The 14,744-nt window shown below is 36.5% G+C and overlaps 2 protein-coding genes across 4 annotated transcripts in view; both read left to right on the forward strand.

Moving 5' to 3' along the window:
- Positions 1 to 2,432, forward strand: part of LOC148952005 (uncharacterized) — a 43,034-nt gene extending 40,602 nt beyond the window's left edge. The window contains exon 3 of the mRNA XM_089089118.1: positions 1,536 to 2,432. Coding sequence (XP_088945244.1) covers positions 1,536 to 2,432 — 897 coding nt within the window. The remainder of the gene's footprint in view (positions 1 to 1,535) is intronic.
- Positions 1 to 14,744, forward strand: part of NaPi-III (Na[+]-dependent inorganic phosphate cotransporter type III) — a 163,317-nt gene that overhangs the window by 16,029 nt on the left and 132,544 nt on the right. The gene's annotated exons all lie outside the window — the stretch shown is intronic.

The following is a 14,744-nucleotide window of genomic DNA, read 5'->3' on the forward strand; positions in this document are numbered from 1 at the left end:
TCCTTCCCCCTACATAAAAATCGAATAACATTTTCAAATTTGGAAAGCCTTATTTCCACGGGGGGGGGGGGGGGTATTTTCTGGGGGGGGGGGGGGTAAACACCTTGAACCGTATTTAATATATGCTATGATTTATCCCCCCCTCCTCCCCATAATGTGCAAATTTATAGCCCAAATTTGTTTCTAAACTCTTATATTTTCAACCTATTTAATTTTATTTAATTAGCATTAATCAAACTTGACTTCTTTCGTGTGTAGGATATAACGCACAAGTACCGAAAATATTTAGTGGTTGGCAACTTCTGAAGGAAACATGCTAAACAAATGAAAGTAGTAGGCTATCATTAGATTCCTTATTTTATGCTATTTCCAAATATAAAAAAAAAACTAAAAGAAAACACTAGCCTTAGAATGAAATTCGGTAAATTGTTGCAGTTTTCAACATAATTCAGCCAGGATAAAAGTGAATAGGGTAGCCTATATCACTTGATGCCTTTTTTATGCTCTTTCATAATTCAATAATTGGTCACTTAAAAAGGGGCTAGAACTTTTTATTCCCGTTCAAATTTGCCCTATCCTGATCTTCTAGGACAGTTGGTTCGATACGATCACCCCTGAGAAAAAAACGGTAGGCCTACTTTCTTGTTAGCTAGTACGGGTGTATCCCATTTGAGCGCTTTCCCATTTGAGCGCCATGGCGCGGAAATGGGAATTTCCTATTTGCGCGCCGTATTTTAATTAGTTCAGGTGTGTCCCATTTGAGCGCCAGATAATATTTTGCGTTTCCTCTTCATGTTGAAAATCGCTCTTCTCTTATCCAAGTCAGAAATTGAACTGAACTGAGCTAACAATCTTGCACCCTCTTATAACATTTACTTCGAGCGCCCATTAATCCTAATTTACGATGCAAGGTCAGGTGACCTAATTGAGTAAGCGATTGCACAACCGTTTACCCACAAAATGCAATAGGATTTAGTGTGGGAGCATATTTTTTTACCCTCTTATAACAAGTATTTAATGATGCCAGGAACAATATTTCTGGTTAGTATTAATAAGTCAGTTTGACAATGAAGAGCTCCAAGAATAAACAACTGCTAGAACACGACGGTTTCGTCTACAGATTCGATAAGCCGATTTCTGGAGGAAGAAAGAAGAGCTGGAGATGCATGAAGAAGGGATGTCTCGGGCGGTTACACACTGATTCCAGCGACGGCTCACCAGTTTCAGTTGGTACGCACGACCACAGCGCTGATCCTCTGCAGACCCAGCAGTACAAATTCCGGTCAGACCTTCGAAGCGAGTCAGCCCGTACTACTCGTCCGATTCCCGCTATCTACGACGGCCAGGTCGCAAGTGCTGCTGCCAGTGGGCTGAGTGCTTTGCCTCAGTTACCCTATAAGCACGTGAAGTCGTCCATGTACAGATCACGAAACAAGCTGATACCACCACTGCCCGCTGATACTATATCCGTACCGACGCCCTTGCCCCAGGCTTTCAGTGAGACGTCTGCAAACCAGAGATTCCTCCTCTTTCAGCTTCAAAATAACGCTGCGATTTGCTTTGCAACCGACGAGTCGTTAAGTCTGCTTGAACGAAGCCCGGAATGGTATATGGACGGCACCTTCGACTCAGCTCCTTCCCCATTCGGCCAGTTGTTCACCGTTCACGTTTTCTTCGGCGACAAGCAACTTCCCGCTGTCTTCGTGCTCATGGAGAGCAAGTCTGCGCAGCTTTACAACGACATCTTCAGCGAGCTGATCCTACAGGCTGCGATGAAAGGAGTGACACTTCGCCCGACGACCGTCGTCTCTGATTTTGAGACCGGTCTGCTGACATCCGTGAAGCAAGTTTTTCCGGCCGCCAAGCACCGTGGGTGTTACTTCCACTTTTGCCAAGCAGTAATCAGAAACTTGGGGCGTCACTCAGTCCGTGAGCTGTACATGACCGATGCAGACTTCAACCTCTACGTTCGAAAGCTTCTGGCTCTGGCGTTCCTACCTCCAGCGATCGTCAGAATCAATTCTGGTCCAATCATTTCTCACATCGTTCGTACCTGGCCTTCGGCTCGTCCGTTTGTCACTTACTTCAGCCGTCAGTGGTTCGACCAATGTCCTCCTCATTTCTGGTCAGTCTACGGCATCCAGCGAAGGACAAACAACGACCTCGAATCATGGCACATGCGGTTTAACCGAAGAGTCGGTCGCTACCACCCGAACTTGTGGCAGTTTATCTCTTTCCTGAAGGAAGAACAAGCAGTCGTCGATTCTGCAAGGACACAGCTACTCCAGGGTCATGTCATCCATCGGACGAACAAGAAGTATGCAAGGCTTAACGAACGACTCGAAAAGCTGTCGACGGAGTACAGGGCTGGAACTCGAACAGCAGACGAGCTTCTCTTGGGTGTCGCACATAACATTTCGCCGGATGTGTGATATTAGCAGTTTTTGTTTGTATTTTTACCAATATATTAATTTGAATTATCCGTTTTTGGCACGATTTTTGGGTGATTTCGTTCCATTTCTAAACGATCGTTGTGAAATAACTCTAAAAAAAGAGCCGAATATTTCGACTTGACGAGCAAGCCTTCTTCAGCGGCAATCAGTTCTTACCCTATGAACGTGCGTAAAATCTTCACTTATATTCTTCACAAGCTTAACAAACGTTTAGCTTCTTAACTCTCAGTACAGAGTTATTTCACAACCATTGACCCAATAAAATCCTCAGTTTTGTTCGTTGTCTTCGTGGCAATAAATATTTGTACAGGTCAATGTGGCAGCAAACCACGCTTCATCCACAGCAAAATCACAATTTTTGGTTTGGCGCTCAAATGGTACTCCGTGGCGCTCAAATGGGAACAAAATTCCGTGGCGCTCAAATGGAACAAAATTCCGTGGCGCTCAAATGGGAAAGCGCTCAAATGGGAACACCCCGCTAGTACAGACTCGAGAATTTGTATCGAGAAGATCAGACATTAATCAATTTTCACGGTCTTTATACCAGACAATTAGCTTCGGTTTGGTGGAAAAATACATTGTAGCTATATTTCAATTAAATATTCAGTTGGTATTTTGTTTAGGTTAGGTTACGATTTAATAGCCGATAATGCGTTCTGGGCGGCCCCCCTTCCTTAATTCTTTGTTGTAGTTTCCAAAATTTTGTTACTAAACTAGTATATTTTCATAATATTTTGGTGGTGCTGTTCTACTATCTGTATAACACGCGAGGCATTGTACAGCGAAGATGATAAAGAAACTAGTCAAACAGGTTATTTCAACTGAGATTTACTATGCTGAGGATTGCAAACAGTAATTTCTCACTGGGTTTACAATATTTAAACTTTAGTTTATTGGGGTTTAGGGGGAAAAAGGTACCTAGGTTAGGTTACATATTTAATATATGGTTCGAAAACATCGTGGCCATCCCAAATTAGGTCATTACTAGAAAGAGTGGGAATGCCTTACTTATGGAATGACAGTCTTGGTTCCCGGGATCTACCAACAAATTTAGTAGGCCAGGTACGATTTATCTTAGAGGGTCAAGAAATTCAGTATTGGCAAGGGTTGGTTTTAAATTCCGCTACATTGAATCATTATAATCAGGTTAAACCTAGTTTTGGAGAGGAAATTTATTTTAAATTTAATTTAGCGGCTATGATTTTATGTCGATGGATTCAGCTTAGGGCGAATTGCCTTCCAATCCAGAGTAGGCAAATGGTGTTCGTCAGGGGGATAGTACATCCTGATGGTCGGTATGTGTGTCCTCTTTGTAAAGATGAGGACGAAGATTTGGACCATTTTCTCCGGAAGTGCCCGGTGCTCTCTGATTTAAGGGGAAAATACTTACATGAGATTGTTTTGCTGCTTCCTGGTATTTTACAAAGTAGTAATCCAATCACAATATTTCGCATTGGTGCGTACATAGAGAAGGGATTAGAAAGAAGGAAAATTTTTTACAATTAATTATTATTAATTATATGGAACTATATTTATTTTCTCGATAAATTACCATAAGGTATTTTTTGCTATGTATCATGTTATTGTGTGTTTCGTAATTTGTTCTGTTGTGATTTCTTTATTTTTCATAAATTTTTGTGTGTATATGGCTCTTGGGGTTTGGAAATACACTATCTATCTATCTATCTATCTATATGCTATGCTTTACTCCCCCCCCTAATGTGCAAATATATAGCCGAATTTTGTTTATAAACTGTTATATTTTTGTCCTATTTTGTTTTATTTCATTAGCATTAACCAAACTTTACTTCGCGCGTGTTATCATAGGCAGCGCAATAGCGCTGCCTAAGTAAAGAACGATGTTGTTGGCACATTGTATTATTTATTTAATTTTTTTTTCCATACCAGAGCACTTCGTATCGAAGGAGTTGTCGTAGAAACTTCAAAAAGGGCTCATTCGATTGGAAATTGGAATGGCTAGTGCCCTTCTTAACAGTCGAAAGTGATTGGAAGGCAACTAACACCCCTTCCACGCCCACCATTTCCCCAAACACATCCAATCAAAATTTTGAGATGGCCATTTTGTTCAACGTAATTGATTTTCAGATAGAAAGAATGTTTTTGAGGAGGATACTCCCCCCACAGCCCTCAGGGCAAGGGTTGTCAGTTATGCCCTGGGGGCATATAAGGTTTTAATAGAAAGCTTTGTCGTAGAAACTTCAAAAAGGGCTCATTCGATTGAAAATTCAAAGGGCTAGCGCCCTTTTTAAGAGTCGAAAGTGATTGAAGGGCAACAAACGCCCCTCTCACGCTCACTCCCAAACAAATCCAATCAAAATTTTGAGATAGACATTTTGCTCAACGTAGTTCAAGTTCTGGAAATTAGGTCTTTGCCAGCGTTGTCGTAGAAACTTCAAAAAGGACTCATTCAATTGGGAATTGAGAGGGCTAGTGCCCTTATTAATAGTCAAAAGTGATTGGAGGGAGAATAGTCCCCCCCCCCACGCAAATCACTTCCCCAAACATTCCCGATCAACATTTTGATATGGTCATTTTGTTCAACGTAGCTGAAAGGTCTGGAAATTATGTCTTTGAAGATGACAACCCTCCCCCATAACCCTCAGGACAAGGGTCGTAAGTTACGCCCTTGGGGCATATAATGGTTTTATAGAAAATTTTGTCATAGCTGCTTCAAAAAGGGCCCATTCGGTTGGAAATTGAGAGACAAGTGCCTTTTTTATTAATCGAACGTGATAGGAGGGCAAATTTTGTTATGGCCGTTTTGTTCTACCCGTCAGAAAGGTCTGGAAATAATGTTTTTGAGGAAAACAAATCCTTCCAGCCCTAAGGGCAAGGGTTGTAAGTTATGCCCTGGGGCACATAGGGTTTTTATAGACAGTGTGGTCATATAAACTTTGGAGGGGGCTCATTGGATTGGTAATCAGACGCTCTAGTGCTCTTTTTAAGAGTCAAAGTGATCAGAGGGCAGCTACCCCCTCCACTCTACACACACGTCGTACCGTCCCGAAATGCGTCTTATAGAAATTTTGAGATAGCCATTCTATTCAAAATAGTCTAAATATCATATAACAAGGCTTTTGGGGAAAGAAACCCCAGAGATTAGGGGCAAGGGTTGTAAGCTATTCCCAGGGGGTGTTTAAGGTTCTTATGGAAGGGATGGTTGTTTAACTTCAGAAGAGGCTCAGTCTTTCTCCTGGAAAAATATTATGTCAATATAAAACGATAAGAAATTAATCAAACAAACTTTTTGCACAAAATAAGTTTTTCAAAAAAAAAGTAAAGACCTCCATTAAACCAAAATTAAAAAAAAGTAGAATAAAAAAATCTACCAAGCATACAACTACCACAAATCGCTATCAATAAATAAATGAAACCCTAAACAAACAGAAATTAAAATAAGTCAAACTCAAAACGAGCAGAAATTAATTTGTGTAGGGTTCTAAACCCTATGATTTCTAAAGGCTAGAATATAATTTGTACTTTACTGAATTTTTTTTTTTAATGTTTTCACTTTTATAACTTTAAGAAATAAAAAAATAATTAAGATTTTAAGAAATGAATGTCAGCATATGTATATTAAACTGATAATGCACATTTTTTCAGTAAATTCTTTTGAATTTTTTCAGTAAAGTATCAATAGATATATAAAAGAATTGACGTATGTTGCTGATTTTAAATATACAAGTTTCAGTAAATCTAGTTATACCCATCAAAGGATACGAGCCTGATAAAATTTGCCTGATTTTTGGGGGAAAACACCTCCCCCCCCCCAAAGCTCATAGAATCACAATAAAAATGACACCATCAGATTCAACGTATCAGAGAACCCTACTCTAGAGGTTTCAAGTTCCTATATGCAAAAACGTGGAATTTTGTATTTTTTGCCAGAAGAAAGATCACGGATGCGTGTTTATTTGTTCGTTTTTCCCAGGGGTGATGGTGTCGACTCGGTGGTCCTAGAATATCGGCAGAAGGCTCATTCGAACGCCCTTTTTCTCAAATCGTCCTTTAAGTACTAAAATATGCCCATTGTTTACGTAGCATTTGTTACTGAGAATTATGCATACATTTTTTTTGGGGGGGGGATTTTATGCTAGGGGGATTTTCCATGGGCAGGGAAGTTTCCAGGGGGTGAATTTTTCAGGGGAATTTTACACCGGGGTATTTGCTAGAATTCCTATATGAAATTCTTTTATATGTCTTGCTTTCTCTTTGCCAACAATTTTACGCGTGGAGGTCCGGGGTAAATTTTCGCCAGGATCGTATTGTCTAGAGAATATATCTGTGGGGAGGAGGGAGTTTCCATGGAGGTTAAGTCAGATTTCCAGGCGTTATTTATAAAATTCGATCAGAAATTGAATAAAAACAAGTTTTTTCAACTGAAAGTAAGGAGCAACATTAAAACATCAAACTCAGAGAAATTATTACGTATTTGAGGGGGGTTGATCCTCCTCAACACCTTGGTATTTACACTAAAGTTTGAATTTTGTTCCAATTCTTTAAGAATGACTCCTGAAACACAAGGTTCGTTTAATTAGAACAATAAGAAGATTTAGTACTTGTTTAGAATATAGTAAACACGCGAGAAAGACCGCATCGAAATCTCAAAGATGCTAAATGAAAAACAGGTTTTCGCTGCCTAGTGAGCTATTGCTCACTCCGTGACAAAGATTTAAACTTTAGGTTTTTGGGGTTGAAGGGGCAAAAAAGATACCTAGGTTAGGTTACGTAATTAATGCATGCTATGCTTTTCCCTCATCCCCTAATTTGCAAATATATAGCCGAAATTTGTTTCTAAACTATTATATTTTCATCCTAATTTGTTTGAGCAAAAATGAAACTTCACTTATCGCGTGTTTACTGAATACAAAACAAGTACCGAAGATTTTTTTTAAAGTACTAAAACACTTGCGTAAAGAGGGAGGTGTTGAGTAGGAGCAACCCCCCTCATACACCTAATGATTTCTGATCGTTTTATATTTTAATGTTGCTCCTTACTTTCAGTTATTTATTTATTTTTTTTATTTAATCATTAACTAGGCTTGCGTCACCTTTGACCCACCAGAGAACACAACTATATATGAGAAATGAGGTTCTTAACAAATTTTGTATGTGACGAGACTCATGCCAACTGAAGCTCTGAACAAATCAAACAGTTCGTGGTAACGCAATGTAAGTAAGGAGCGACCCGGCTCAATGGTAACCGAAACTCTAGAAAACGGGTTTTTGATATCAATAGATACATCAAAAGAATCAGATTTCAATGCTGATTTCAAATATATAACTTTTATCAAGTTCAGTCCTACCCACAGTTTATATAATTAGGCAGTAATTTTACCGCAGATGATTTCTGGCTCTTCATTCTCGGTGCGAACGTAAAGCTCCTCCCACTTATTTATGCATTAGCGGGTTAGTTTGTATGCGGCAATAAATGAGAAATGGTTAGAAATTACATTATTCGTAATTGCGAAAGCAGGAAAAAACTTGGTGAGCCGGCCAAGTGGTTTGCAACTGTCCCATCTCACAGGTATGACTTAATTTATATACAAATTATGACTTAATCTATTTTTTATATACAGTGGACTCTACTGATTGGCCTATGTAGGATTTTATAAAAAAGGGGGCGGGGGGTTGATGAAATTTGTGAAAATAAGGATTTTTTTTTTCTTCTTTTACTAACTGGTAGAATAGATTTGATGGTTTCGGTGGTACACTGAGGATTTATTAGGGGGAAGGGCGCAAATAAGAGTTTAGCGACAAACATAAGTGATTAGTATGACTAAATAATTAAAAATGGCATTAACAATATAAATTAAAATACTCTGGACGACGTTAGGGGGGCACCCCTCGCCCCCCCTCTGGATCTGCCACTGGATGGTTTATCATTTTTTTTTTCATGTTGTGATATTTATTTTCTCAGATTGTAGTTCCTGTGAAACTTGAAAAGGCTAATTACCTGTTTGGCAGAGAGCCGAGACAAGACTAGTTTCATTTCCAATCAATGTTTTTGTATGAAATGGGCAGACCTTTCCTGAACTTTAAAGAATAAACACCTCGGTTTGAAAATCTTTGCACTTTGTGAATTTAGATAGCAATAAGGGTTCCTGATTGAGACCAATTTTAGGACTTGGGTTCTAATTATTGGTTGCTGGGGTAAAAGTTGCCACAATAGCCCTATCCAAGAAAATACCAAAAGTCTGTTAAGAAGTGTTTTTCGTAAAATTCTTAGGGAGTTTTTAGAAAATTGATAAAACTTTTAAAACTGAAATACCAATGCACCAAATATCATAATCAAATGCCATCGCTTTATGGCATTGTTCAAATAAAACTTATTTTTAACTTGATCATCGTTGTAAAGTCATTCTTTGTTTTTCTTTCCATTCTTAAACCAATGTTATATTTATCTTTTGCATTATTACAGCCCACTATATATACATTTATATAAATTTATATGCAATGTTACAGCCATACCAATTATTCTCCTTTTCTTTTTTATTCTTTAATAATAATTTCTGGTCGTTTTGAGTTTGAGTTATTGTAGGCTACTGATCTTAATTGTAGGCTACTCTATTTCTACTGATCTTAAGTTTAATAAGGCCTTTACTTTTCTTTAAAAAAAACTTTCTTTTTCGTAAAGTTTTCTTAGTATATATATATATATATATATATATATATATATATATATATATATATATATATATATATATATATATATATATATATATATATATATATATATATATCGGCGCGTACAAGCAGCTCCTCTCATTGGATCTGCCATTAGTGGTCCAATTACCCTGGAGCACGTATTTTGGCAGAAAATTTCTCAAAATGCCTTTAAAACCAACTCGAGACTTCGAAACCTACTTGTAATTCCTATAAACATCTGAACTAATTATATATATATATATATATATATATATATATATATATATATATATATATATATATATATATATATATATATATATATATATATATATATATATATATATATATATATATATATATATATATATATATATATATATATATATTATATATATATATATATATATATATATATATATATATATATATATATATATATATATATATATATATATATATATATATATATATATATATATATATATATACATATATATGTAATTTTTAATAGCTTGACTAGTATGCATATATTTCACAGGTTTTACCTGACATAGGGTTACCATATAAATCTTATGGTAGAGGCTCCACCGTGCCGGGTAAAGAAAGTAAAGCCTCGAAACCCGTTAAGGCCGGTGGTATTTCTTCTGATGTGCCCTAAATGGAAGGTTCTACTTGGAAATATTTTACTAGATTTAAGGTGCTTTTGCTTGTAAATTTACAACGACTTACATTAATTGATGGCGAACTGTGCATGGACTTGGACATTTCTATGTGGTTGACGGTTCGGGTATACTGTTTGTTCCTAGGTAGTTGGATAGATGGGTAAGGTGAAAGCCTCGTTCAAGTGCACATTTGTCTCAATTGCTGGATTAGGACGACAGTTTTTTTTTTTTTTTTTTTTTTTTTTTTTTTTTTTTTTTTTTTTTTTTTGCCAAGTAATTACCTCTTAAACATAATATATATATATATATATATATATATATATATATATATATATATATATATATATATATTTAAATCGGCGCGTACAAACAGCTCCTCTCATTTGATCTGTCATCAGCGGTCCAATTACCCTGGAACACGTATTTTGGCCGAAACTTTCTCAAAATGCCTTTGAAACCAACTTGAGACTTCGAAACCTATTTTTAATTCCTTAAAACATCTAATAATAACATTGCACTACTAATTATCGATTTTATCGATTGGAATAAATCAATTTAAAATTAGTTTCTTCAAAATTAGTGTTCCAACGTTGAAGCCAAGTTTCGCGTTCAAGAGAGATCTGACTTGTCTACCCATGAAACGATCTAATGTCGCTTTTGTTTATAGGTTCTCTGAAGCACTCGCACCTCGGTCCGTGTTTTTATAATGGGTGAGATAGGGAAAGATCATACTGCTATTATATATACTGTGGTCCTACCCATCAAAAGTTACGCGCCTGAGAAAATTTGGCAGATTTTCGAAAAACGTTATAGATCCTTAATGAAAATCACACCATCATATTGAGCACTTCAGAGAAACCTACTGTAGAGGTTTTAAGCTCCTATGTACAAAAATATGGAATTTTGCATTTTTTGCCACAAGAAAGATCAGGGATGCGTGTTTATTTTTTTTTTTTTATTTTTTTTTTTTTTACAGGGGTGATTAAATTGACCCAGTGGTCCTAGAATATCGTGGGAGGACTCATTGGAACGGAAATTAAAAGTTCTAGTACCCTTTTAAAGTGACAAAAAAAATAGATGGCAACTAGGCCCCCTCCCACGCTCATTTTTTCCCAAAGTCACCTGATCAAAATTTTGAGATATCCATTTTGTTCAGCATGGTTGAAAATATGATAATTATGTCCTTTAGGATGATTTAATCCTCCGAAGTCCCCGGGGGGAAGGCTGAAAGCTATGAACTTTACCCAGGGTAACATATAGTATTGGTTATTTGGAAGTATACAGACGTTTTCAGGGGGGATTTTTCTGGTAGTAGGGGGGTGAGCGGGTCGGGCGTTATGTGGGAGGATATTTCCACGAAGGAAGTTTTCATGGGGGAAGGGACATTGCTATGAAGGGGGTGCCGGATTTTCCTGCATTATTTTAAAAAAAGATCAGAAATTAAATAAAAAAACAAGTTTTCCAACTGAAAATAAGGAGCAACATCAAAATTTAAAACGAACAGAAAATATTACGGGTATGATTGGGTTCACCCCCTAGTCAATACCTCGCTCTTTAAGCCAAAGGTATATTATTACGTTCATAAGAGCTATTTATTCTAAATAACGGCCTTTGTGATTAAGGGGTCATTTTTAAAGAATTGGAACAAAATTCGAACTTTAGCTTAAAGAGCGAGGTATTGTCTAGGGGGCGAGCCCCTAATATGCGTATTAAAAATATATGAATATAGAAGTTCGTTACGTAAGTTAATTCATAAGCTAAGTATATTTACTACTAATAAAAACGTTTGTGAATAAAATTAAAAAAGTTTCGAGAAAGCCATTTAACCAAATAAAAGTAAAATTAATATGCAAATTTTGTTTTAATTATTCATGTACGATGAGCCAAAACCAAAACCTGGATTAATTCAAAAATGTTCAAAAATTAAATAAAAAAACAAATTTTTTAACTGAAAGTAAGGAACGACGTTAAAACTTAACGAACATAAATTATTCTGTATATGAAAGGGGCTGTCCCCTCCTCAACGCCTCGCTCTTTACGCTAAAGTTTGACGTTCTCACAACTCTATATTTTTTAAACAATAGAAAACTTTAGTGTAAAGAGCGAGGCGTTGATGAGGGGACAGCCCCTTTCATATACGGAATAATTTCTGTTCGTTTTAAGTTTTAACGTCTTTCCTTACTTTAAGTTAAAAAAAACTTGTTTTTTTGTTTAATTTATTAAATAAAGCCGATAGTTTATCACACAGTTCGTGGTAACGAACTGTAAGTAAGGAGTGACCCGGCTCAATAGTAACCAAAACTCTAAAAAAACGGGATTCTGATACCAATAGATACATCAAAAGATTCAGATTTTAATGCTGATTTCAAATATATAAGTTTGATCAAGTTTAGTAATACCCATCAAAAGTTACGCGCCTGAGAAAATTTTGTTGATTTTTGAAAAAAGGGGGAAAGACCCCCTAAAAGTTATACAACCTTAATGAAAATCGCACCATCATATTCAGCGTATCAGAGAACCCTACTGTAGAGGTTTCAAGCTCCTATATACAAAAATGTTGAATTTTGCATTTTTTTTTTGCCAAAACAAAGATCACGGATGCGTGTTTATTTGTTTTTTTTTCCGAGGGGTGATCGTATCGACCCAGTTGTCCTATAATGTCATGGGAGGGCTCATTACAAGGGTGGATCCAGGATTTTTTTTCGGGGGGGGGGGTTTACTAATTTTTGACTCAGTTTTCGACTAATTTTACTGATTTTTACCTAGGTTTTACTAATTTTCGACTCATTTTCGACTCATTTTCGACTCGGTCAAAAATTTCGGGGGAGGGGGGGGTTCAAACCGGGTAACCCCCCCCCTGGATACGGCCTTGGCTCATTAGAACGGAAATTAAAAGTTCTAGTGACCTTTTTAAGTGACCAAAAAAATGGAGGGCACCTAGGCCCCCTGTAGCGATGGAGTTTCTTGTGTGGCTATAAAAATGTGGCTGTAAAAGAAAAGGACTGGGCTTAATTGTGGTCATAAATATTGACCGCGTCAAATCTAATATCGTACTTTAAAACTGCGAACTTACACCTTATAAGTTCTCCTATAGCGCCGCTTATAGCGCCAAGGATTGTGCCATCGAGCCCTGCGCCACAACAATGGGGAGTGAAGTAAATTTATAACCGCGCCACCCTCAATTATTGAGAGAAAATAACATGTGTAGCCATATAAATGTGACCTCTTTTCTTCGAGCGATCTGGAGATCAGATTCCTTGGGAACGTGTCTTTGGAGACATGCGAACTAATTAGCTATCATTAGGCTAGATACGGACATATATAATGAAATAAACACAGGTAAAAAGCAATGGATTTATTGAGACTTACATATTTAGGTGAACAGCAGTAGGTCACTTCAAATAACACAACGGTGACTCAGATACAACAATGAGAGAATTGCCAAGCTTGAACGTCGAAATAATTCTGTCTAAATGATCCTGACTCTGAATTACGAATCCTTTCAAAAAGCACTTTTACCCCACTATCAAATGTAGTTTTTTTTATGTCCTACGCTGTGAGAACTGGCTCTTAATTGGCTCGAGTGGCCCAAGGATGCAAACCCTTCGTCCAATAAATTGTTTTAAATATTTCTGATGGTTCAAACGTTCACACGGTTCTTATCACTTAAGACTTCCTGCGAAAGTGACTGCACTTTTTCTCTTTGCTGATTAAGGACTTTTCATTTTTGAAACTAGATTTAACTTAATAAGAGGAAGTCGGAATTATCTTTAGAAAAAAGGAACTTTATTTTGGTATTTTAAATATATCGCATTTTGCTCACGGTACATATTACCCGTCCCATTAATTAATGACGTCCCGTCATTAGTACTGACGGGATGCCCAAGGATGCGAACCCTTCGTCCAATAAATTGTTTTAAATATTTCTGATGATTCAAACGTTCACACGGTTCTTATCATTTAAACTTCCTTAGAAATATTGTGCGTAGCACCTTTTTTATTGCCCGCTCTTTTAGCGAAATCCAAAGCTTGGATAGCGCCGTTCTTTGTCTGAGGCTAACTGCGGTTTTTTTTTATTTTCTGATTAAGGACTTTTCATTTTTTAAACTAGATTTAAATTAATTATAGGAAGTAGGAATTATCTTTAGAAAGAAGGAACTTTATTTTGGTATTTTAAATACATCGCATTTTATTCACGGTACATATTACCCTTCCCATCAATTAATGACGTCCCGTCATTAGTACTTGCTTGCCTTTGGGCTTTTAAAATTTTCGCAATTTATTAAGTATTTTTTCTACATAATTATTTCATATTTATGTTGTGGCTTATTCAGGAGTGCTAAAAATTTTCTCTATTACTTTTCTTATTTTATTCTACATCCCTATCTAAAATTCGTATGCCAAACTAAGATTATTCATGGTTGTAGGCTAGCTACTGTACTAAAGGTTTTTTTCTTCTAAATCCAACATTGATTACTTTTACATTTCCAACAAGGTTGGGTTTATTCTACCTTCACTTTTTTTTTGAATTTACTTTTTACAAGGTTTTTTTTTATATTTCTGTTAATATAGCACACTACTTTCTATATATGCTACATTAAATGTATAGCTCGACAACGCTACACATAGCTCTATCTGGACATCTAACATTACATACAAGAACGATTTAAAACACACAATATTGGGTTTACCATGTTCACTGGTAAAATTAAAACACTTTCACTCGGGGATGTTTGCTACACAACGTTAATGATAGGATAATGGGATTTTTGAGTTATCAAAGTTATTAAGAAGTAACATATGTAAATTCACATCTATTTCATCACTATTCGAGTCTTTAGTGTACTCAATGCTTCTGTTGTAAATTATTGTTCTTTACTCTTTTTTTCTTGGCAAAATTGTTATAGCACTTACGTTATGACTTCTTCATGTAACAGTTCAGGCACAATTGTGTTCA

This window comes from Artemia sp. Qi Xiang Cuo, chromosome 5, assembly GCF_049724085.1.
Source record: "Artemia sp. Qi Xiang Cuo chromosome 5, ASM4972408v1, whole genome shotgun sequence".
Taxonomy (NCBI): Eukaryota; Metazoa; Arthropoda; class Branchiopoda; order Anostraca; family Artemiidae; genus Artemia; species Artemia sp. Qi Xiang Cuo.